Source organism: Eleginops maclovinus, chromosome 3 (assembly GCF_036324505.1).
Source record: "Eleginops maclovinus isolate JMC-PN-2008 ecotype Puerto Natales chromosome 3, JC_Emac_rtc_rv5, whole genome shotgun sequence".
Lineage (NCBI taxonomy): Eukaryota > Metazoa > Chordata > Actinopteri > Perciformes > Eleginopidae > Eleginops > Eleginops maclovinus.
Genome location: NC_086351.1, coordinates 9,705,919 through 9,726,550, shown reverse-complemented (window position 1 = coordinate 9,726,550; position 20,632 = coordinate 9,705,919). Strand labels below are relative to the sequence as shown.

The 20,632-nt window shown below is 40.4% G+C and overlaps 3 protein-coding genes across 5 annotated transcripts; 1 reads left to right on the top strand and 2 right to left on the bottom strand.

The window, feature by feature from the left end:
- Positions 1-6,913: 6,913 nt before the first annotated feature.
- On the top strand, positions 6,914-10,003 carry mfap5 (microfibril associated protein 5). Of its 2 annotated transcripts, none has more exons than XM_063879259.1 (7): positions 6,914-6,992; positions 7,934-8,009; positions 8,121-8,153; positions 8,297-8,332; positions 8,442-8,529; positions 9,333-9,406; positions 9,493-10,003. In XM_063879259.1, the coding sequence occupies exons 1-7, from the start codon at positions 6,921-6,923 to the stop codon at positions 9,603-9,605; spliced, it is 492 nt and encodes a 163-aa protein (XP_063735329.1). In that variant the 5' UTR covers positions 6,914-6,920; the 3' UTR covers positions 9,606-10,003. The 2 variants fall into 2 exon arrangements, with proteins under 2 accessions (XP_063735329.1, XP_063735330.1); XM_063879260.1 differs by lacking the exon at positions 6,914-6,992 and adding an exon at positions 7,791-7,809.
- A 58-nt stretch (positions 10,004-10,061) lies between these two features.
- Positions 10,062-15,169, bottom strand: LOC134861782 (adaptin ear-binding coat-associated protein 1-like). Its single transcript, XM_063879244.1, has 7 exons — positions 14,966-15,169; positions 13,919-14,019; positions 13,401-13,505; positions 13,125-13,206; positions 12,897-13,005; positions 12,510-12,654; positions 10,062-11,711 (listed from the first exon to the last, which is right to left on the bottom strand). Exons 1-7 carry the CDS (start codon positions 15,142-15,144, stop codon positions 11,599-11,601), a joined length of 834 nt encoding a protein of 277 aa, XP_063735314.1. The 5' UTR covers positions 15,145-15,169; the 3' UTR covers positions 10,062-11,598.
- Positions 15,170-15,713: 544 nt separating this feature from the next.
- On the bottom strand, positions 15,714-17,640 carry aicda (activation-induced cytidine deaminase). Of its 2 annotated transcripts, none has more exons than XM_063879251.1 (5): positions 17,563-17,640; positions 16,726-16,891; positions 16,325-16,607; positions 16,071-16,186; positions 15,714-15,965 (listed from the first exon to the last, which is right to left on the bottom strand). In XM_063879251.1, the coding sequence occupies exons 1-5, from the start codon at positions 17,619-17,621 to the stop codon at positions 15,915-15,917; spliced, it is 675 nt and encodes a 224-aa protein (XP_063735321.1). In that variant the 5' UTR covers positions 17,622-17,640; the 3' UTR covers positions 15,714-15,914. The 2 variants fall into 2 exon arrangements, with proteins under 2 accessions (XP_063735321.1, XP_063735322.1); XM_063879252.1 differs by having other exon boundaries at positions 16,726-16,851; positions 17,563-17,628.
- Between the last annotated feature and the right edge of the window lie 2,992 nt (positions 17,641-20,632).

The window sequence follows — 20,632 nt, the reverse complement described above, 5'->3', positions numbered from 1 at the left end:
AATCTGTATCAGACTTGTTGTAAAATAAATTCCTTTTATTCAAATTGTGATGAGATGTAGTTCATGAGTTACAATGACAGTGCTAGCAGGTTGTTTTTATTTAGATGGTGCACAATTAGAACGGTTTCTCTTATTACTCCCTTGATATGAAGACAACTCTGTGTGAAGTTAGCGGATCACACCATAATCATGAACAGATTATAAACAACGACTTCAAATAGAGAGAAATCAACAATCTTGCATAGTGGTGCTCATGTAAAGACCCACTGTTCAACGTAAGCATAACCAATAGGCTGACCGTTGAATTTCAATATTATAGGAAAAGAAGAGAAAAACAGAAACACCTGTGTATATCAGTTGAGCTGTGGCAAAGCGAGTTAACAGTTTAACATTTCTGGTAAACCAGCATCAAAAACAACTTCACAAGGTCAGCACATTTGGCAAATTCTTGTTAACTATTACATAGGAGTCATATCAGGTTCAGAAATCCTTTATTAGTCCCACAGCAGGGAAATGTACAGTGTAGCAGGAACAAAATAAAGACATTAAATAATAAACAAGTAAAGCACAAATAAATAGATAAAGAAGTACACAACCATGGCTAAAAAATGAGTAGCATTAATTACAGTCAACTAAGTGACATATATGGCATTGAAGTATCGTCACCTTAAAAGAATATAAATTGGGAATAGAAAAGAGGAGCAAAAGAACGTATCCTGATTGGAAACATTGCAAACTCAAAACAGGATAAGCAGGTCCAAGGACAGGAGGGTGATTTTGGTGAGCAGAGGTGCCTGCAAAACCCAAAGGATATTAGGGGACAATACTGGTCTGAGCCACAGCCAGTTCCTCCTGATGCCATCTGGCAAGAGTTAAAGAAGTGTCCCCTATCACCAGATATCCCCACACTATGGGGCGGCTTCTCCCCTCAGGCTGGCAGGAAGGTAGGTAGGCAGGTAGCAGTACAGGACTATAACTGCATTTTGTTGCACAACCTTGAGTTGTAAAAGAACACTAACTTATCCTTGTATCCGAATTAGGATTTTTAGAAGGGCGCTTCTTGGTTAAAATGCTTATTGTAAATTTGGAGTTGAACCAAAGTTGACCTCTTTTAGGTTAAGTGTAAATAATAAATCAACTATTCATAATAAACATTGATATCTTTGAGAATAGAAAAAAGTGACATCTTTGACATGGTGAAGCATCAGGGCCGGTGACACCAGCAGACTTAAAAAAACTGATTAAGAAAGCTGGCTCTGTCATCAGCCTCAAACTGGACAATTTTGAGGCTGTGGTGGAGAGGAGGACTCTGAACAAACTACCATCAATCATAGGTAACCCCAACCTCTCCACCTGCAGCTGGACAGACAGCAGAGCTCCTTCTCCAACAGACTGTTCAAGGACAGATACAGGAGAACATTCTTGCCTACTGCCATAACACTGTATCATAACACTCACGTCTGGCTGGCAGAGAACTCTTTACATTGTACATTTATATTTTATTTAATATTCCATTCACCGCACTACTATGTATATAATATCCTGCTTTTTATTTGTTACTTTCCATATTGTTTACTTGTTTAACTGTTTACTGATTATTTATGTACATAGTCAACTGTTTATCAATATATGTATCTTATCTTATCTTAACAGGTGCTGCAGAAGGGACAAAGCAAATCGAAAGTTGAAGTGAACAATACAACCTGATAGTGATAACAGTGTGAACTTCTTCCAAGTTGATCTGATTCAAAATGCTGGCACACTACCTGCAGCAGACATGCTTTAAGAATCAGTTAGAAAAAAAGGTTTATTACCAAGGCTAAGTCAGGTTTTCCGAGATAATGTTTATTCCAACTGAAGCTAAAAGGACCTACATTATAATGCACAGGAGTGATTGACGTGTTGATGGTGGAACAAACCTCACGTGAATTCTGCACACATGGCAGTGCAGTTCATGTGTCCTACATGTGTCGCAAGGGACAATTAGTGGTTGAAAAATCACCTTCATTAAGGTTGCATTGCCCTCAAAAGAATGCTTTGGTACAGATATAGCCGCTTGGCACACTTCTGCCACGACGGGATCATGTTATGATGCTGACAACATTCTACTTTTGTAAATGCAAAGAACTTGGCAAAAAAAACAATATTATGCACAGTCACAATTCAATTTTGTTGACAATTTTGGGTTGTGTCTTCCTCACCTTCATTTAATGAGTGCAAAAATTGACCACGAGAATAACAACAAAAATCACATTGCAGTGTGCACAATATCTCAGTCCCTGTTGGTAGCAAGCTGCTAATTTTCGGTGCGCTGTGTGTGTCAGTAGGGCTTGTGCTAACCCCTGCTAAGGGCCACTCAAGATGGGTTTATAAATAGTTCCCAGACCCATCTATTTACACACCATGCACATCATCACCTCTCTCTGACTATCTGCACTCAACAGCCCTCCATATGCAAAAGTCAGGCTACCTTGGCGCCTGCAGTCCTGCATGAGCACAATCTGATGGAGAACTGTGACCCATCCAGCCTGTTAACTCCCTCGTCTCTGCTCTCTTTGTATACTCGGCCCTTGATGATCACTTTCCCTCTGTGTTTCTCCTCTTGTGTCACTTAGGCCTTGTCTTCCCCTGTAATCTTTCCCTTTGTAGTCATTGCTACTTTGTGCAACTTTTCCCCTTCATTCATTCCCTCACTTGACCGTTCTCCTCTCAGGTCCCCGGTAACATAAACCAAGATTTGCTTCTTTAGCCGTGTCCTATAATAACGTTTATTTACAAACACATGGTATCTCCTTTAGTAACCGCAGTTTGGGATGCACTGTTTCCCAGGAAACAAAAGACACAAAGCTCATGTGACACTCGGGTGGCACCGGGTTAATGGAGGACTGCAACCTGACAAATGGAAACAGATGGTGTGGACCACAGAGACAATAGAGTGCCAACACGAAGATGCAAATCGCAGTGCAAATCTTCTCGAGGCCCTTGAGAACAAATGGCAGGGATGATGAAAACAGGAGAAATAAGGACAGATACACACGCATGTCCCCAATAAAATCTAACTGCAATGTCCAGTAGCTGCAGCTCAGTTTACTTTAAGTCTTGTTCGTTCTTCCAAGTCACGACAGCCTTTACATATTCACGAATATGTAACCAGAGATCATCAGATTTAGATTTATAATGTCAGCAACAAACTGATTTCATGCTCCTGGTATCGAATGAACCTCACATTGGCACAAAAGTTTACACTTCGTGAAGGCATGGTGTGACATTTACTGCCTATAAAGAATCTTAAAAACGTAAATAGTAAGATCTCTTGTTTATGGGTTTCATGTTTCTTAATATAAATGTTTCCCTAACAAAATAAATTACCACAGGTGCCATGGATGAAGGATGTGGGTACAACCAGCTGGAAAATTAGGTTAGGTGTAACAGATATTAAGACGGATATCTGATAAAAGATACCAAATGTTAGGAAAGGAATATCAGCAAAGACAGATACCGATATGAAAGCCAGATTGATGAGCACAGTGGCGCAAATAAATAATTCACAGGGCTTAATGTCTGAAATGTATCCCCACAGTGAAGAAAAACACCAGGGTCACTATGTCCTATAATCTCCCCGTACTCTCCTAACTTTTCCTGTCACCTCATTTATTTAACAGGCTCAAGAATGATGATACTTAATCACCAGAGAGACTCAAATTATCACTTTTGCAGTGAGAAGCACTAGTGAGCTTCACTTGATCTAATATGTCCTGAGTAAGCATTTACTGAGAATCGTAATGCGTTAATGGGGGGTTCACCTGCTGCTGTGTGTGTGTGTGTGTGTGTGTGTGTGTGTGTGTGTGTGTGCGTGCGTGCGTGCGTGCGTGCGTGCGTGCGTGCGTGTCTGTGTGTGTGTCTGTGTCTGTGTGTGTGTGTCTGTATCTGCAGTAATTGGTAGCCTCTATATATGGAGGCATAGGTATCACCTTTACCCTTAATGTACATGGTGGACTGAAATATTAGCTGCTTTTGGACATCTTTTTTCTTTGCCAAATTTGGATTATGTCTTGATATATGCATATCTTCTAATCTAAATAAATAATTTAAATGTGTGTGTGTGTGTGTGTGGGGGGGGGGGGGGGGCAGCAGTACAGTTACCATAGACACTAATGGGGAGCTGTAGAGTGAGGGAGCAGCGTTGGGGTGAAAAGAAGGTCGGTGGTATGTATTGCAGAGATGGCATGCCTCTTGCATTGCCATCTAACTAATAAACAAGTCGAGAGATTATCATGTGTTTACTATCAGGCATGTTTGCCAGTTTGCCATTCTGCACTGCTTTCTGGATCCCCCACCACCTGCTTCCTTTACTCCCCTCTTTCTCCCTCTCTGACCCTTTCAGGAGTATAGTGGCAGGTTCATGTTTTCAAAGGACTGATCATCTTTCCTGGCTCCTCTCTTTCTCCCTTTCTGTACACAGCCTCTATCTGTCAAACTGTCATCGTCCTCGCCCTGTCGACCTTGTTAGGGCCACCCCACAGGCTCTCCCCTAAAGTCTGTGAAGTCCAGATATGTCAAGGGGATGATGAGTGACTCTTGAACTGACAAGGCCTACCGTAGTGTGAGAGCCAGTGAGAGTTGTGACTTCTGAGGAAATTGTAGCAATATTTATATTAGTCAAGTCATTCTAGAGTCAAGTTTTCCTCACAACGTAGCTATGAGGGTCTCAATCAAAAACATATTTTCAACAGAAAGTGCCTCTGATTCAAAGGCTCAGGAGCTATAACTTGCATATTTGCAGAGATAATCACTTGTGATATCTGTGCAAATATGATACCCCAAAGGGATTGTGGATTAAAGATCAGATTTGTTATACTGTACATATGAAACAAACAAACTACCTGGAAATGTATTCAAATCACTTTTATTCCAACTGATGAATGATTTGTCACATCAAATCAAAGTTTATTTATGTAACCCAATATCATAAAACACGTTTGTCTCAGATGGCTTTACAGAATAACAAACATAGATGACAGTGTAAAATATAGTTAAAATTACAAGAAAATATGAGAAAACAACCTGAAGGAACGTGAAATACAAATAAAATTGATACAAATCAAACGAGATAAACTACAACAAAAAGACTGAAAAATAAATATCATACAATGTATAGGACTCAGGAAGACAAACACAGGGTAATATAAAACAAGCCCTAACCATAGGCTTTATTTAACAGCAAAGTGTTTAACACACTCTTAAAATGTGTCTTCACATTTCCATTTCCCTTTCTGCTTCCTTAATAAACACAGGAAGTTGGTTCCAGAGAAATTGAACTTCGTAGCTGAAAACTCTGAGACCTAATCTAGTTTTACGGACTCTGGGAACTACTAAAAGACCCGCACTCTGAGAGTGTAAGGCCCTAGAGGGACAATAGGGGATTAACATATATTTTAGGTGTGATGGTGCCTCTCCATCTAATGCTTTGTAAATTAGAAGATTTTTAAAAGAGGTTCAATTGTGAAAGATCTAATACCTTTCTGTTACTTGCCAGTCAAAGTTGTGCCACAAACAACTGCGTCACATATATTTCTATTTCTAGATGTGGCACAGTTACTCGCAAAATGAGCTAAAGAACATAAATAGAAAGGGTAAACATGTTTGTACCGCGGATCAAATATGTCTAATGATTCACATGGTGATGCCTTTTTGTGTGCTTATTTTACAAATTGTGTATAATTTAATGTGTCGATGCATAATATATATATTAACAAAAAAGCAAAAACAGGAAAAGTATAAACAACACTATTATATTTAACCTTTTACAAACTTTTACCTCTACATTCTCTGAAGCAGACACAATGGAACAAAGTGAATTCCTGTGGCAATGAATTAAACTACAGCTGTGACTAATGAATATTTCTCTCATACTTATAACAATGACCTTTTTCCCAGGTGACTTATTCAAACGTCTTTCTTTGGTTAAAACAGTCCAACACCCAAAGATATTCAGTTTTTGGTGAAAAAGGATATTCTGAGTTTTTGATTCATAAAATACATAAGCAATGAATCATTTAACATTAGGGTGAATTTAGTATTGATCCACTAATTGATTAACGAACTAAATTTCCCAGAACCAATTTAAACTACCTGTGGTTCCCATGAATAATTCAAATCATACATTTTCACAATGTGCGACATAACTTTGGGAGTTGAAACATGGGATTGACTCTGGTAACCACAGCAGAGATGTCCTGTTAGGATGGCTTATTCTTTAGGCCCTGGCTCACTTAAGAGCATTAACTGTTCTCAACTCTGTAACTTTTATTTTACTGACCTCTCATGGGATGTATGTGGAGGCCAAAGATCACACACTATGTTCACTGCTCCACCTGCTGGTGAAATTCAAGAATGCAAAAGACAAATTGGAGGCCCACCTTGGTTTGATGTGTGTGATGATATTTTGTGTGTAAGAAGAGAGCAAATCATTTGAACAAGACAGCATCCATTGTCTTATTATCTTAAATAAAGACAGTGGCTCTTATATGAATGCATATGTTTACAGAATAACGGGTATTAAAAGGTCAGCGTCACTTTTGTTTCGTTACACATTTGATGGAGCCTTTTTAATAAAGAACAGCAATTGCCCTACTTGCATGGAGGAGGTCAGTCTGAATGTTTTGCTTTGTGTGGTGATGAGACTTTGACACACTATGATATATATATATTGATCTTTATTTGTCAAATATAATGTCTGCAGAAGATGCACAATACAAAGAAAAACTCTTCAAAAGATGACTTCAGATTAAAGCTACATGTTTTACTAATAAAAAAAACAAGAACACTGTGATAGTTAGGAGAACAAGGGGTGGAGGAGGAGGAGGAGGAGGAGGAGGAGGAGGAGGAGGAGGAGGAGGAGGAGGAGAGGGAAGGAGGAGATGGAAGGAGGGGAAAGAAGAGAAGACAAAAGATTCATAAAACATAAGCAGTTGTGGACGACCGGAAAAGTTGTGAGTACATGTTAATTATACTTATTTTTCAACACATATTCAGGACACACACAGAGGAGCATGTGAACATATCCCAAGATAATAATAGAAGGGAATTTCCTATCGATTAGATGCAAACATGAAATGCATAAGTGAACGCTCAGCAGATTGACCAATTCACTTTAGGATGTATATTTTATATAATAATGTCATTTGTGGTTGCATGCTGAGTTCAGTAAGTAAAAGCAATGAAAAACATGTCACTTTCACAATCAAATCAACAGAGGCATGCATCGAGCTAAACTAAGATTTATATTCAGTAATTGCAAATGTGTGACTCTGGGATTATTAAAACTTGTGATAAAACTGTAAATGCTTTGAAGGGCTTTGTGATGATGGGACAATCAGATTGAAGTAAAATGTTCAATGAAAAGAAAGCTGGAAAAGAATGTGCAACTGTACCAGAGGAGGGGCGGAGGGGCGCTCAAATAGGGTACAAAAAAAAACACATTCTTTGGAGAGAACTCATGTCTTGGACTCCAAAGTTACACTGACACATCACGAGAGGAATGATGCAGGGCGGGAGAGGGAAGGAGAAGTAAGAAAAGGAGTAAGGGAAGGAGAACAACATGTTTTCAGAAGTAAAAAGTGTCACTTTTTTCCCAAAGTTGCTCCTGCTTTATCTAGATGTTTCCAAAGTTGCCGTGAGTAAACTGTAGAACATATTATTCCACAGCAAAATGACATCAGGCAATCCTATATAATGTATCCAAAACATAGCTTTACTTTCTGTGATTTTAGCCGGAGCAGAACCTCAGGGAAAACATTACAGTGACCGGTGAGCGTTTACATGCATGGGGATTAAAGGAAACATAAACAGCAACAAAAAGCTTGAGTGAGGATATTGAACAGTTCCACTCTGTGAAATCATCCTGACTCTTTTCCTCTTCGGTTTCCTGCAGCTCGTAAAACTCACCCTCTTACAAGTTGAAGGAATGGGCAGCTTTCCAGTGGTCCTGCTCCTCTGCAGTTTCCACGGTAACGCTGCCAAACAGGACACACAAATCATCTTGTTTAATTACGGTTGAGTTGCTGTGTGTTTGTTTTTATGCTGCGAAACACTCCCCTCATGTGGTTTCTGTTCCACAGCTCTCACAGCTGTAGCCGAAGCCCAGCAGACCGGTAAAGCCCTTCTCCTCATAATTCACACCTTGAGATCAGCACGGGTCATATGTTGCATGACATCTGTCAGTCTGTGAGTCATTGCTCTGGGTCGCTGCTAAGATCTTTTCCCATTCTGATTGTGTTTTTTCTCCTTCTTTCAGAGAGCACTGAGCCACCTGGGGGCACCTTGCCAAACAGTGAGTGACAGCTGAGTGACTGCCTCTCAGGAGGCCCTGTGAACTGGAGGTTTCTTCTTGTCATTGTGATTGATACAATTTAAATGTCTTGTCTCTTCTGTTTCTGCAGGCTGTAGGGAGGAGATGTATCCATGCACCAGGATGTACTCGGTCCACAAGCCCATCAAGAGATGTATTGGTGCTCTTTGTATCTACAGGTGGTCCGCCCTGTTTCTACAGAACACCAGTTGAATGAATTTATGTGTCAACCGTGAATGTCTTAGTTTCCCACTCTAGTCTCGCCAATGACTGTTACTTTAAAACACATAATATTGCAGAGAAGTGGAATAAGACTCAGACTAATAACTAAAGTAATAGCAATGACACCACAATGCAGAAATAGTCTATGACAAGTAAATCCTGCCTTCTTGATTTAATTCCCATTAAGTATTTCTCGTTGACATTGAATTTTAATAACTAAATTAGAAACACAATCACAATTGATGTTCAGTAAAAAAAACACATGCTGGAATGTCCGAGAGGGAGTTGATAACATTTGAAAGACAGTTGGCTTGTCCTATTGAGAAGACAAACCTCAGTTGTCTTCAGTTGTTGATTGATATGTTGCTATAATAGGGAGAGGATCATTAACAGCAGAATATACACTGTTGACCATAAAGTTGGATTACAATATTTTCTATTAATAAAAAATTGCGACAATGTGATTTATTCTTGAAAGATAAGTGTATATCTTCTTAAAACTTTAATGATCAACCTCTTCCTAACATATCAAAGTGAAAATTAAACAGGAATAAAAAGAGGAATGTGTCTGAAAACCGAATTATTCTGATTTGATGGGCAACAATAACATAAGCAACAGAGCAGCCTGTTAGTGGTGTAGCTGTTCAATATAAAGCTAATTTTATTTAATACCTTTAAACATCACATAAATTAGTTGGAACTAAAAGTAGAAATTTGTAAAAGTATCTAAAAATGAATGTTGTCTCCATTTGTGATGCAGCATCTCTCGTGTCTATGTGATCAACAATGAGATCTGTGTGAGGACGGTGTGCCAACAGGATGACTATCTGAAAGGTGAGAAAGTGTAACTGTAAAACATACAATCATGCATTTAATGTAATTGTAGTGTGGAAATCATCTGTATCTTTTGCACATTACAGCCGAACTGTGCCGAGAGTTGTCCGGGTGGCCCAGGCGTATCAAGAGGTCATCTAATAGGAAACGCTGTCGCAATCACCGTGGCAACCCCAAAACTTGGGCAAACAAGGCCTGATGAGGCCCAGGATGGCGATGTGACCACCTGTGAGGATGGAGCCTCTCTTAGAGACACAAACCAACCAGGGACCTCGCCATAAAAACAGCCCATAACACTATAAATCCACCACTCTACACCTGGGGGTCTCTTTCTTTCTTTTACACGTACGATGAGTCATGTCGGTTTAGTCTCTTGTGTGAGAATATCGGAGCTCATTTCATCTGTTTGTTTTTGGACACAGGCCACATCTTCTGCGGTTCACGATCCATTTGAGGTACTGTAGTAATGGACCTATAGCAGCACTGAGTGATTTCATTGTACAAAGAAAGACACACTTTTTACTCACTGACAACCAGTAATATGTCCACTGTTGTAACTAAACATATAAATGTATAAATACATTTGGTCACAAGTAATTTGTTTATACATCTTTTCTTTTTCACTTCAGGAGTAAAAAAACAACAAGAGGTATGGTCACTGAGTTATAGCTTTATGTTTTTCTTTGCATATACATTTCCATATACATATACAGTTTGAATTACAAGTAACATTTGGAGTCGATGCATATAATTGAAACAGTAAACAAACACTGACAAACATTGTTTAGGGCTTTACACTCGCAAAATCTCTGTGTGTTCTAAACAACATCCATCCATCACTTGTCACTTTAATCCTGTCACAACACACGTGCAAGTGGGAGCGGTGCATCATTATCCGTCTCTTTGTCTGTAAATGAACATATCACAACTACACACTGCATCAAACACAGACTAGCTTGGCCCCACGTTGCAGCCGTCTGCATCAGAATATCATTCAAATAAATACATCTTAACATCAAATTGAAGTTCAAACTTGTACAGTACAACATGTTGTGTTTGAGGTCTGCCAGCTGACAACCTCACTATAAAGAAATAATGAGAAGAAGCTCTCTTCGGACTGAAGGGACGGTGCAGAAACACAGACCTATTCATTGAGGAGGAGAGAGGTTGTGACCCAAATTACTAACCAGTCACAGTTTTAACAGCTGGGCTGAGCAGGGATGACATAACATGGACTAAATCATCTCGGTTTCCCCTTGAGGCAAAGATAAAAGCACAAGATGCCTCTCTTTCTATTGCTAACACCCTACCGCATCAAACATCTCTACTTCCCTGTCTCTTTGATTTAGAGTTTAAACAATGCACACAGTGCCAACGACCCCTCCCCAGTGAAATATGTGTTCAACAGCTGCATCAAAATTTAACAACTCTTCTCAAAATGATGCTGTTAGCCACTAGAGAGCGATAGAGAGCACAATTTGACTGTAAATCAGCTTCTTTCAAGTAAAATCATTGTGTGGTAAACTTCCCCGTAACCTAAATCGATGATTTGATCAATCACTGCATTATTATATGCAGACTTTATGCAATACTAACTACATGGACAGAGTAGACTGCCAGTCAGTGCATATAGTCAGTCCCAATTCTGGGGACTTGGAGATAAAACAAGCTGCAGAACAAACAGGTGACAACACCAATGACAATAATTGCAAATTACGAACATATACACTTAAAATAAATATTCTCTGTACAGACAATTCATTCGTTATTATATTTAATTAGATTTCATCCTCAGATGTTTATGATTATGTCTCCCTTGATCATATTTCTATTATGTATACTCTACGATAGAAATTAAAACATTGAGAGGAAGAGAAAATGGGCAGAAGCATAAATCAAATGGGCAAATGTAAACTGAACAGCTATAATGGACATATACAGAAGTAGAGAGGGAAGACGATCCCCACACTATAATGTTGCTCTAAATTTCTATATTAGACTGTGAGGTCTGGGAGTCTTTCTGGCTAAAGAGTAAAAGCTATGACAGACCAAACAAAAAGAAACTAGAACATGGGGGTTCTCCTGCTTGGCAGGGAGAGATACGGGACCCTATAATGTGAATAAACAAAAAGTTGCAAAAAGTGCTGCATAAATGTACAGAAATATAAGAAGGAGACCAAATGTATCCCTCCTCAGTTTGAGGATACAGAGTCAAAGTCTCCCCACAGGTCAGAGCTGGCCGTGGTGGTGGGGTTGGATGGAGCCGCTGAGTTTGAGTTACTGGTGTCCAGGTCTAGCAAGAAACCTGTAGGTTAAAAATGACAAAAAAATGTTGTTTGAGACTAATAACTCAGCAACTTTAAGCAGAACTGGTACATAATTTCACCCACATTAAAATAAGAAAATTGTCTTATGCTCAACTATCTACGGAAATACTGAAATCTGGCCAGCCACATAGTTTCAGTATTTCATGGTGTGGGTTTGAGGTATTGACCTCTGAAACCTCTTCCACCTAATCTAATTTATTGAAAAAGTATATTCCACAGAGAGTGAGGGTGAACGGGAGCAACAATATTGTTTAAAGGAAAATCCAGTATTTTACAACTGGAGTCTATCCGTCATAGTTTTGGCCAGTATTGCTATAGGTCAACATTGCCCTCACCACTTTCATTGTAAAGACTGTGGATACAAGTGCTCCACTGGAAACAGCTTTACAACTGTCCCAAATGGGGCCAAGGAAATACAAGCTTTCAACAAGGAAATAACTTTCCTCTGCTTTATATTAACCAATGCAATGAATTATTTGGGTAAAAATGTTTAACCATCCTCTGGAATTCCCAAAAAACTGATTTTGAATATTTGGTTTAGGTTGAGCTGTGCTAACAGCTGTGAGCAAAGGTAACAGTGGTGAGGAAAATGCTATGCTTAACTATAGGCCAACAGAATAACAACTTGTGTCCAAATGTTGTTTTCTCAGTATCCTGATAAAAACATGTATCCCTTTTTGTGTTGGTACATGCAGCAAGGTATCAAATCACTTTGTTGGGATCATACCATAATTAGTGTTTGAACAGTCACAACTTGTACTGTAACAACTACCTACCAGTGTTACTTCCTCCTTCAGATGGCTGTGTGTTATGATTGCTAGATTTTGAAGGAGGTGGGGCTATCTTGCCACCAGGAGGAGGTGGAAGAAGCCCAAAGCCTCCTGAGCTCTGCGGGCGGGACCTGTCCTTCTTTTTTGATTGCTGGAAAAAGAAACACAAGCTGCATCAGTGTGTGTGTGTGTGTGTGTGGGTGTGTGTGGGTGTGTGTGTGTGGGGGTGGGGACTTTTTGTTTCAGTATAGTGAATCTGAGAATTTAGGAGAGTTAACATAAGAAAAACACATATGATTGGCAGTATTTGGTCATTAAATCATCAGCAAAAATGTTCTGTTCCCGTAATGTAAGGTATTACCCTTTAAGAGGATAAAATGAAAATAAGGTTACCCCAATATTGAGAGTAATGGTCTGTCCTTCTTTGAAGCCTAGATCCAGTTTAGGGGTAGTGTCTGGAGCCTGTGCCTGCTTCTTAAATTCATCATCCTGTTTCACCCATCTGAAGAACACAAGGGGAGACAAAGGAGAAAAAAATGGTTGCCAGATAGTTTGATAAACCAGAATAAATAAATACAGATGTTTAAAAGATTTGAGACAAGCTATGAAGCAGCTTCATACTTGAAGTGATCCTGAAGTGCTACGTTGAAGTCAAAGGCATCTCCTCGATCTCCAAACCCAATGCCTATAAATGCGCTTCGGCCTGTGAGAGAAATGGACAAAAAACTAAAAGGTTGGAGTTCATTCAGAGCGTTAGGAAGGTGCCGCACACCAAAACAGACTAAACAATGATCACTGTACGTGAACAATGTGCACTTCGCGTGAACAGATTCTAAATGTTTTATTATGATCACATTTACAAAACAGTTACAGCTTGTCAACCAACAGTTTACCCACCGCTGTCATCCTGGATGCGAAGCACGAAGTAACGGCTTGAATCACTGACTGTTTCCACTGTGAGGCCAGGGAACTCCTCCACTGGAGCCTGGGCAAACAGCTCCCCTGTAGGTTAGAACAAACATTAAAAAAGCATATTCACTTTCTAGTCAGCAACATTTTCAGTTGGGAATTTGGATCATCAAGGGACTCGTTTCCTATTTTTATTAAGCTATAATTCAACTAAGAACCATTACGATTTTAATTAGGGCCTGAAATTAAATGCTTTGCGAAATGGATCCTTTTAGAATTTACATTTTATAACCGGAGGCCCACAAGCATGCCAATACCTGGAATGCACTGATACAGACGAAAAGAAATTATCACCCTGTTTGCTTCAAAATAAACTTCATACTTGGACGTGGGCTGGGTCACCTTGGAATGGATGAGTAACAGAGAGGGGGATGGCCAACACAGTGAAATGATTTACAACAGCGACAACAGTGCCAGTAAACAATGGCACCGTTTCTCTCTCTCACCAGTGATTTTGTCTTCCAATTTCACGAAGACCAATTTCCCCCGGGCCGTCACACGCATGCGTCCTGTCCAGTCAGGAGCGTCCAGCTTCCAATCAGCAGCCCTGGGACATACATACACACAGGCAGTCAGGGAGATGAAGTGTGATGTAGGTGAAGTGGCGTTATTGGTGTATTGAGTGTGATGATGACACAGAGGTGGACAATAGGCAAGAAAAACTGAAGATTTGTGTTTGGGTGCACACATCTGTTGTAACACTTTAGCTCTATTTAGTCTGTTTTTTATGTGAGCAGAACATGACTAAGGCATCAGAACTAAGGCTGAAAAATTACATCATCACCCCTTACTCACTGTACAAATGGTCACTGGTTAACCAATCATGTGTCTCATGGGAAGCAGGCCTGTGCTACTGTGTGGTTGGTGTGATGTCCTCTCAGATGCAGCTGCAGCAGCAGCCAATAAAAAATGGGGTAAACATGTCAACCTATAAAACAGCACAACAGCTCCCCTGTTTGATCTTTCAAAAACATGTAACTATTAGCGCATGGACCACACTGTCTCTTAGTTTAATTTCCTATGTTAAAAAAAAACATCAACCCTACTGAAGTGTCCTTGAGCAAGACTTCTTATTCACAGCTAGAGGGATGCTGCTCTGCACTGTCTTCTTCTAAAGGATGGACAAGCTTAATGAGAATCTTTGAGGCAACATAAGGTTACCGAGCTTGTTGTCCTATGTTATCACTTTAAGCAGTATAATGTATCCTCTGATGGGCCCTTCGGGCGACAGCATATAAACACACCAACACTGACAGTGTAATCTACCCAAATCCTGACTGGTGGGCCAATGCAGTGCAGGTCCTAACCCCAGCCATTTGTTATTTATCCGTGTTGACCTTGTAAATAAAGCAAAAACAACCGGCACAAATACGCCGTTACTTGAGCCTGCGTGATTATGGAATGAGCTCGGTAGGTAGGTCGCCGAGGCAACGGCTCCTCTAACGGCTGCACCTTGCGGATGCTGGGTGAGAAACCTCGCCACCCCACCTCACCTGATAGCCCGGTTGGATGCTCTCGGTGGGATTCGGTAAACGTTGACTTCAGGTTTGACACAGAGAACCGACTCGTACTCGGACTGACCCTCGGTCGCCATCTTGACTTTTACTCGGTGGGTGCACGCCGTCGTTGTTGGTAGTGACGGTGAGTCGTGAGTGGCGTGTTCGTGCGGCATTCACGGCTACATGACCGTAATATACAGTGTATTTGCGCACTGACTCTGCCTTTCTGCTACTGTGATGCTCTTAAAGGGGCATTCAAACAATAATACACAGATAAATGGTTTGTTTACTTTTTAATGATGAAATGGCTTTTGAACCTGCATCAAGTCGGAGCAAATTAGTCACGTGATATCCCATGAATTCGGTTTGGAGGCTACAGCAAAGGAACCAGAATACCAGACAGGGTAACAAAGATTGTTGCTTTGTATTTTGGGCTGTTGTTTAGGAGATATCTGGGTTAAAGCAGTACTAGTAAACTTCCAGCTTACTTTACTCTGTCTGTAGGCAGTAACAAGGAACATGCATTTTTCTAAAGCTTGGAAGATCAACAAAAAGATAAGAAACTAGAACCATTTATGTCCATAAATTCATTCAAAGTCATCATAGAGAATGTGGTTGTTTTTCCCCAGGTCATGTGCTCTCCATTACTCCTAGCAGTAAGCTTTATAGTTCAGCTATAATATTTGAAAAGCTGATGGGCTAACATAGCCTAGAAAGTTAACATCAACAACACAACAAAAGATATTAACTCATTGTTTAATTTCACATCAACATATCCTACTACAGAAGCAGCAAGCATCAGCTACCCATCCTTGCAAGCCTTGCCACAACTTGAAAGCAGCTTTTCCTCATTCTCAGTTTAGCAGTTGTAGTGATGGACGAACACAGACATGTGTTTTTATATACATTTAAAAGTGACACCAGAGAAGGTCACGTCTATTTATTACAGTCCAAGAAGCTTGAAGGCATCTCTCAAATCTTCTGGTTCACACGGCTTAGAAAGAAAGAGAGAATAATACCAGTGTTAGGATGTTAAACAAATGATATGTTTGATTTAATCCTGTTGTTTGAAGCAAAATATCCAGTCTGGTAAATGTACCTGAAGGATGCGGTTGAGTTTTCTGGAAAGGCGAACAGAGTTTTGGTGCAGATCTTCCCATGGCTTGAATTTGCTCTGTTTACAATCCACAAAGGTCTGCCAGCAATAGAAAAAGTCTGAAGAGAGGGAAAAATATGGACATGCATGATTAAGACAACAATGTTTCTTCAGTTTGCTTAATCTTTCATTTGTGTCTGAGTATGGAATCATGCATATGTGCTCTTTTCCACATAGACAACCATGTTTGCCTCCACCTTTGTAACTCATGACTGAGGTCTGCACGCCAGCTTTTTTCAGCATTCTTAGGCCGTCTCTTTCACGGCTATCCTCCATGTCACAGAAGTAAAGGCGAGAGACGAAGATCCTGAGGCGAAGGTTGGGCGTGTGGCTGAGGAACTGGGACAGTCTGCTGGAGCAGTTTGCGCAAGGGGACCAGGAGCAGAACCAGGTGATGGAGTAACTGAGCCTCCTCTCTCCAGTACCTTCACATCCCCACAGACCAGGGCACAGGGCTCCCAGGTAGCGCAGGAACAGTATCTATGGAGTTGAAGGACGACAGAGAAAACAGAAGGGATACAATACATATTATGTCCATATTATGTGTTATTAATTTGTCCCCTGAACAGGCTGCTCCATCTTGACCCACATCACTTACTTCTACATGGCAGCCATTGCGATTGCGAAGGTGTCCAAAGTCAAAGGTTAAGGAGTCTGGTCCCACTCGCCTCTTCACTACAAAGCAGAGGTATGTCTCATGCCGGCCCCTTGCCCAGCGCATGTTCTTGTAATGAAAGATAAACTTTTTTCGAGGCAGAAGCACACTGAGCAACAGGGACAAAATGTGCAATATTTATTAGGTAATGGCATGTAAGCACAGTGCAGCATATCTTAAGAATATAAAACTTTAAAAAAAAGATTAGTTCCCCTTTAACAAAACATTGCATTGTGATGTTATCAGTCTATTTAATCAGTAATTTTCAAACGTGTTTTCCAAACTAACCACTTTGGTGACATATAATCTCGGTAGCATTCAGTAATTCTAAATCCCGAAACAAACTCTGTGAAGAAACTCATTACATTACTCCTTTCACTTAAAATTTGTCAGATGAATCACACATGTTATTCAAGTTTCAATCCTAAGAAGCTGGCATGTAAAGCCTGCGGGTAACCAAATGTGAGTAATGGACAGTCAGAAGACAACTTACATTCACTACTTTTATCTCACTCTCGGTTTCACCGCTTTCAGCGAAACTAAGACAATAATTTGTTACTCATTAATACTGAAACCACGATTGATTATGCTCAAGGCTGGTGTATAAAAAGATTCATTGTAACTGAATTTCACTGAATAATATTTTACATTGGTATAATCAAATCATCATTTAATAACAGAAATTGTTTTTATTTAATAGTTTGCATGTGTAATCTATATAAAGTTGTGTTTAACACACAGACATACATCATAGAAATATAATGTAGTCATTTTGCTCACCTGTCAAGCTTTGTAATCATTTTCAAAAGACGCGCTATGCTTTGTCCTTCGGCAGGCATGGGCAATAAATGGAGGTAAATGACAAATAGCGAAAGTGTGTGTGTGTGTGTGTGTGTGTGTGTGTGTGTGTGTGTGTGTGTGTGTGTGTGTGTGTGTGTGTGTGTGTGTGTGTGTGTGTGTGTGTGTGTGTGTGTGTGTGTGTTTGTTGGGGGTTAAAGGGAGGGAACTGAGAACATACAGTATACCTTTAAACATAAACATCCTGCACACCACAGAGGCAGCTTCTGGTTGGACGGAAAGACTTTTAAAAAATAAGTCCATGGGGCGTGATACAAAAGAAATAGAGTCATTGTATTGTCTTGCTCCAAACAATGACATCTATAAATGAATCAAATTTTCTGAATCATTTTTAAAGCAATCATTTCCTGTGTGTTGAACATTTTAACATTTGTACACTAAGTGATTTAAGTGAAAGGAATGTAATTGGGGCGCCAAATTACACAACACAGATTTAACCAAATAATCTAAGTGACCACATATAAGTGTTTGACGTGCTTTGTAACCTTTGGAGTATTGCACAGACGTCAGTAAACTGAGCCAACTGGCTGGAAATTTCCAAACACGCCAAAAACTCATCACAGTATCTGGCTCTCCACTTTAGTTTTCCAAGATCCTTAGGTACAAACTTCCAAATACCTTCTCACCTTGATCCACAGTGGGATTGTGACTGACCCCTCCTGCTATTCAGCCTTTCCACCTAGATTGTTCCCCCACCTCTCTGGGCCCCAAGTTTGGTGGAGCCACAGGCGTTCCCAGGCCTCTGAGGCCTTTACACCTACTTCGTCCTCTGATCTGGGTTTTCCCAAACTGTGTCAGGCTTGGAGCCGAACTGTAATCGACCTCCCTCACCCCTACGTGTGTGCTAGACCGACCGGCCAGCTGACCGACCGCAGTATGTGGATGAATCTCTCTTAAGCCTTTGAACCATCAGATGCTGTCACCCTTCCTTGCCAAATGAGGATGTGTATTATTTTGTTTCGGTCTTTTTCTTGCTCTGTCTGTTTTAGCTCTGGCCGAGTCTGCTCACTCAGTGGCACTGCATGCAGGCATCCTGCTTTCCCATGACTCCCCTCACCCTCTCATGCACTCTGTGGTTTGGGGAATTCACCGTTTCCCAGGGTGGCTGTTTTTGGAGCTCATCTGTGTGTATGTGTGTGTGCGCATGAGTGTGTGTTAGCCATCTGTATGAGCATGTCATTAACACAGTCTATATGTTATACATCATCTGGAACAGATTTATCTAATTTATCCTTTGATTGTGTGGTGCCCCAAAATTTACAGTGATTCATGTCTATGTGTGTCTGCATGCTCTGAGCGACCTCACATCATATTGCATTACTCTGACGGTGCACTAAACTTAATGTCTCTGAACATTTGATCTTGTGTGCATGTCTATTTTCTCAACTTCAAGAGGCCGATCTAATGCCAAACTATATGTAACCACTTCCCACCCAGCTCTCTGGGTTTGACCAAAGTTGACCAAGGTCATCTCACAGTCACACATGAACGCTCATGTGCACTACTACTCCTCTGATGTGTGTGTGTGTGTGTGTGTGTGTGTGTGTGTGTGTGTGTGTGTATGTGATGGGGTAGTACAAAATGCCCAGACATGGCTGTGCATTTAACCCAGTCAGGGGCAGAGACCGAGTGAAGGAAATGCCAAGTCATACTTTCCAAAACCCACCCGCCCACACCCTGAACACGCGCACACAAACACTCGCACACAGCCATACCGTGCAGACGCACATGACCACAGTCACAAACAGACTTTCTTTCCAGTTTGTGAACTCACATCTGTTTCCTGACAACAATAATAGCTACAGATTGGGCGGGTAGTGGCCAAGCTAACAGGTGTCTGCTCTTTGACATGAAGAAAAAAACCTGATGATGACCAAGAAGTGGCCCACGTAAAAATACAGCTTTCACAAGGTGAAAATGACCCGACCACACACTTACTCATGCATGTTACAACACTGTTATGTTACTGGGTGTCTCAGCTCTTTTCATCAAAGTTAATTAAAGGGCAGGGAATTTCCACTACACCGTGTGTGATTGAGTTTGAAGTAAAGTATACTGTAGGCCTATATTTGTCTTCACATCAGGTGAGATATGCCTCTTTCCCATACAAATTAACATTGTACAAACATCCTGTGTTGTTTATTTGCGGCACATTGATGCTATACTGCCATCGCCTGAGGTTAGCAGGAGGTAGATGCGCAATGCAGGCGTGAGAGCTGCTAACCATTTTAAGGTTAGCCTCAGTCTAGGGTTGTGTGCGTTTCCCCACTTAGTCATATAAACAGCCAGTCACCTGCAAACCACACACACTCCTGAGTCAGAACATATCTATGACTATATTGTTTCTCACCTGCTGTTTAAATATAAAAGGGAATTTGTTTAGAAACACTATTTTCGAAATTGACATACATTTGTGAGATTTAGTTTTTCATATTTTCAATATTATAGGTTTGCAATTAACATTTAGTTCATTCTTTTTGTTTATAATCAGCCTAAAGTGATGACCTGAATTTCTTATTTTGTGTCAGAAGTAAATTAAAGTTCAAAGGCATTAATTGAATAGTGAGGTTTTTAAAGCAAACAAACCCTTTCTTTCCAAAGCTTTTACGAGAAATAAATTGCTATTTGAACTTGACAATTCACATGAAGGAATACAAATGTTAATAATGAGGTGGGAGAGCATTGTTTTTGCAGAATCATGTACCCACATGCTGTATGTGATTGTGAACAACGACAGTGCATGACCGCAGAAAGATGAAAGCGAATTCAAGCTGCAGATTCTCTCAAACCACACACACTTCCTATACAGTAACTGTAAATCCTCAGCTGTATGGTTTCACACACACACACACACACACACACACACACACACACACACACACACACACACACACACACACACACACACACACACACATACGTGCAATTACACACATATCATTGACTTTGAATATGATTCTGAGAAAAGATCCACACTATCCCATTTAAAGGA

Excerpts from the sequence above, each read along its gene's own strand:
- mfap5 (XM_063879259.1), top strand. The coding sequence starts at position 6,921 with ATGGAAGGAGGGGAAAGAAGAGAAGACAAAAGATTCATAAAACATAAG. Across the intron at positions 6,993-7,933 it reads TGTGGACGACCGGAAAAGTT|CTCGTAAAACTCACCCTCTT; the intron begins GTGAGTACATGT and ends GGTTTCCTGCAG. Across the intron at positions 8,154-8,296 it reads AGCCGAAGCCCAGCAGACCG|AGAGCACTGAGCCACCTGGG; the intron begins GTAAAGCCCTTC and ends TCCTTCTTTCAG.
- aicda (XM_063879251.1), bottom strand. The coding sequence starts at position 17,621 with ATGCCTGCCGAAGGACAAAGCATAGCGCGTCTTTTGAAAATGATTACA. Across the intron at positions 16,892-17,562 it reads ATGATTACAAAGCTTGACAG|TGTGCTTCTGCCTCGAAAAA; the intron begins GTGAGCAAAATG and ends CCTGTTGCTCAG. Across the intron at positions 16,187-16,324 it reads CTCAGTCATGAGTTACAAAG|ACTTTTTCTATTGCTGGCAG; the intron begins GTGGAGGCAAAC and ends CCCTCTCTTCAG.
- LOC134861782 (XM_063879244.1), bottom strand. The coding sequence starts at position 15,144 with ATGCCGCACGAACACGCCACTCACGACTCACCGTCACTACCAACAACG. Across the intron at positions 14,020-14,965 it reads GCATCCAACCGGGCTATCAG|GGCTGCTGATTGGAAGCTGG; the intron begins GTGAGGTGGGGT and ends TGTATGTCCCAG. Across the intron at positions 12,655-12,896 it reads CCATTACTCTCAATATTGGG|CAATCAAAAAAGAAGGACAG; the intron begins GTAACCTTATTT and ends TTCTTTTTCCAG.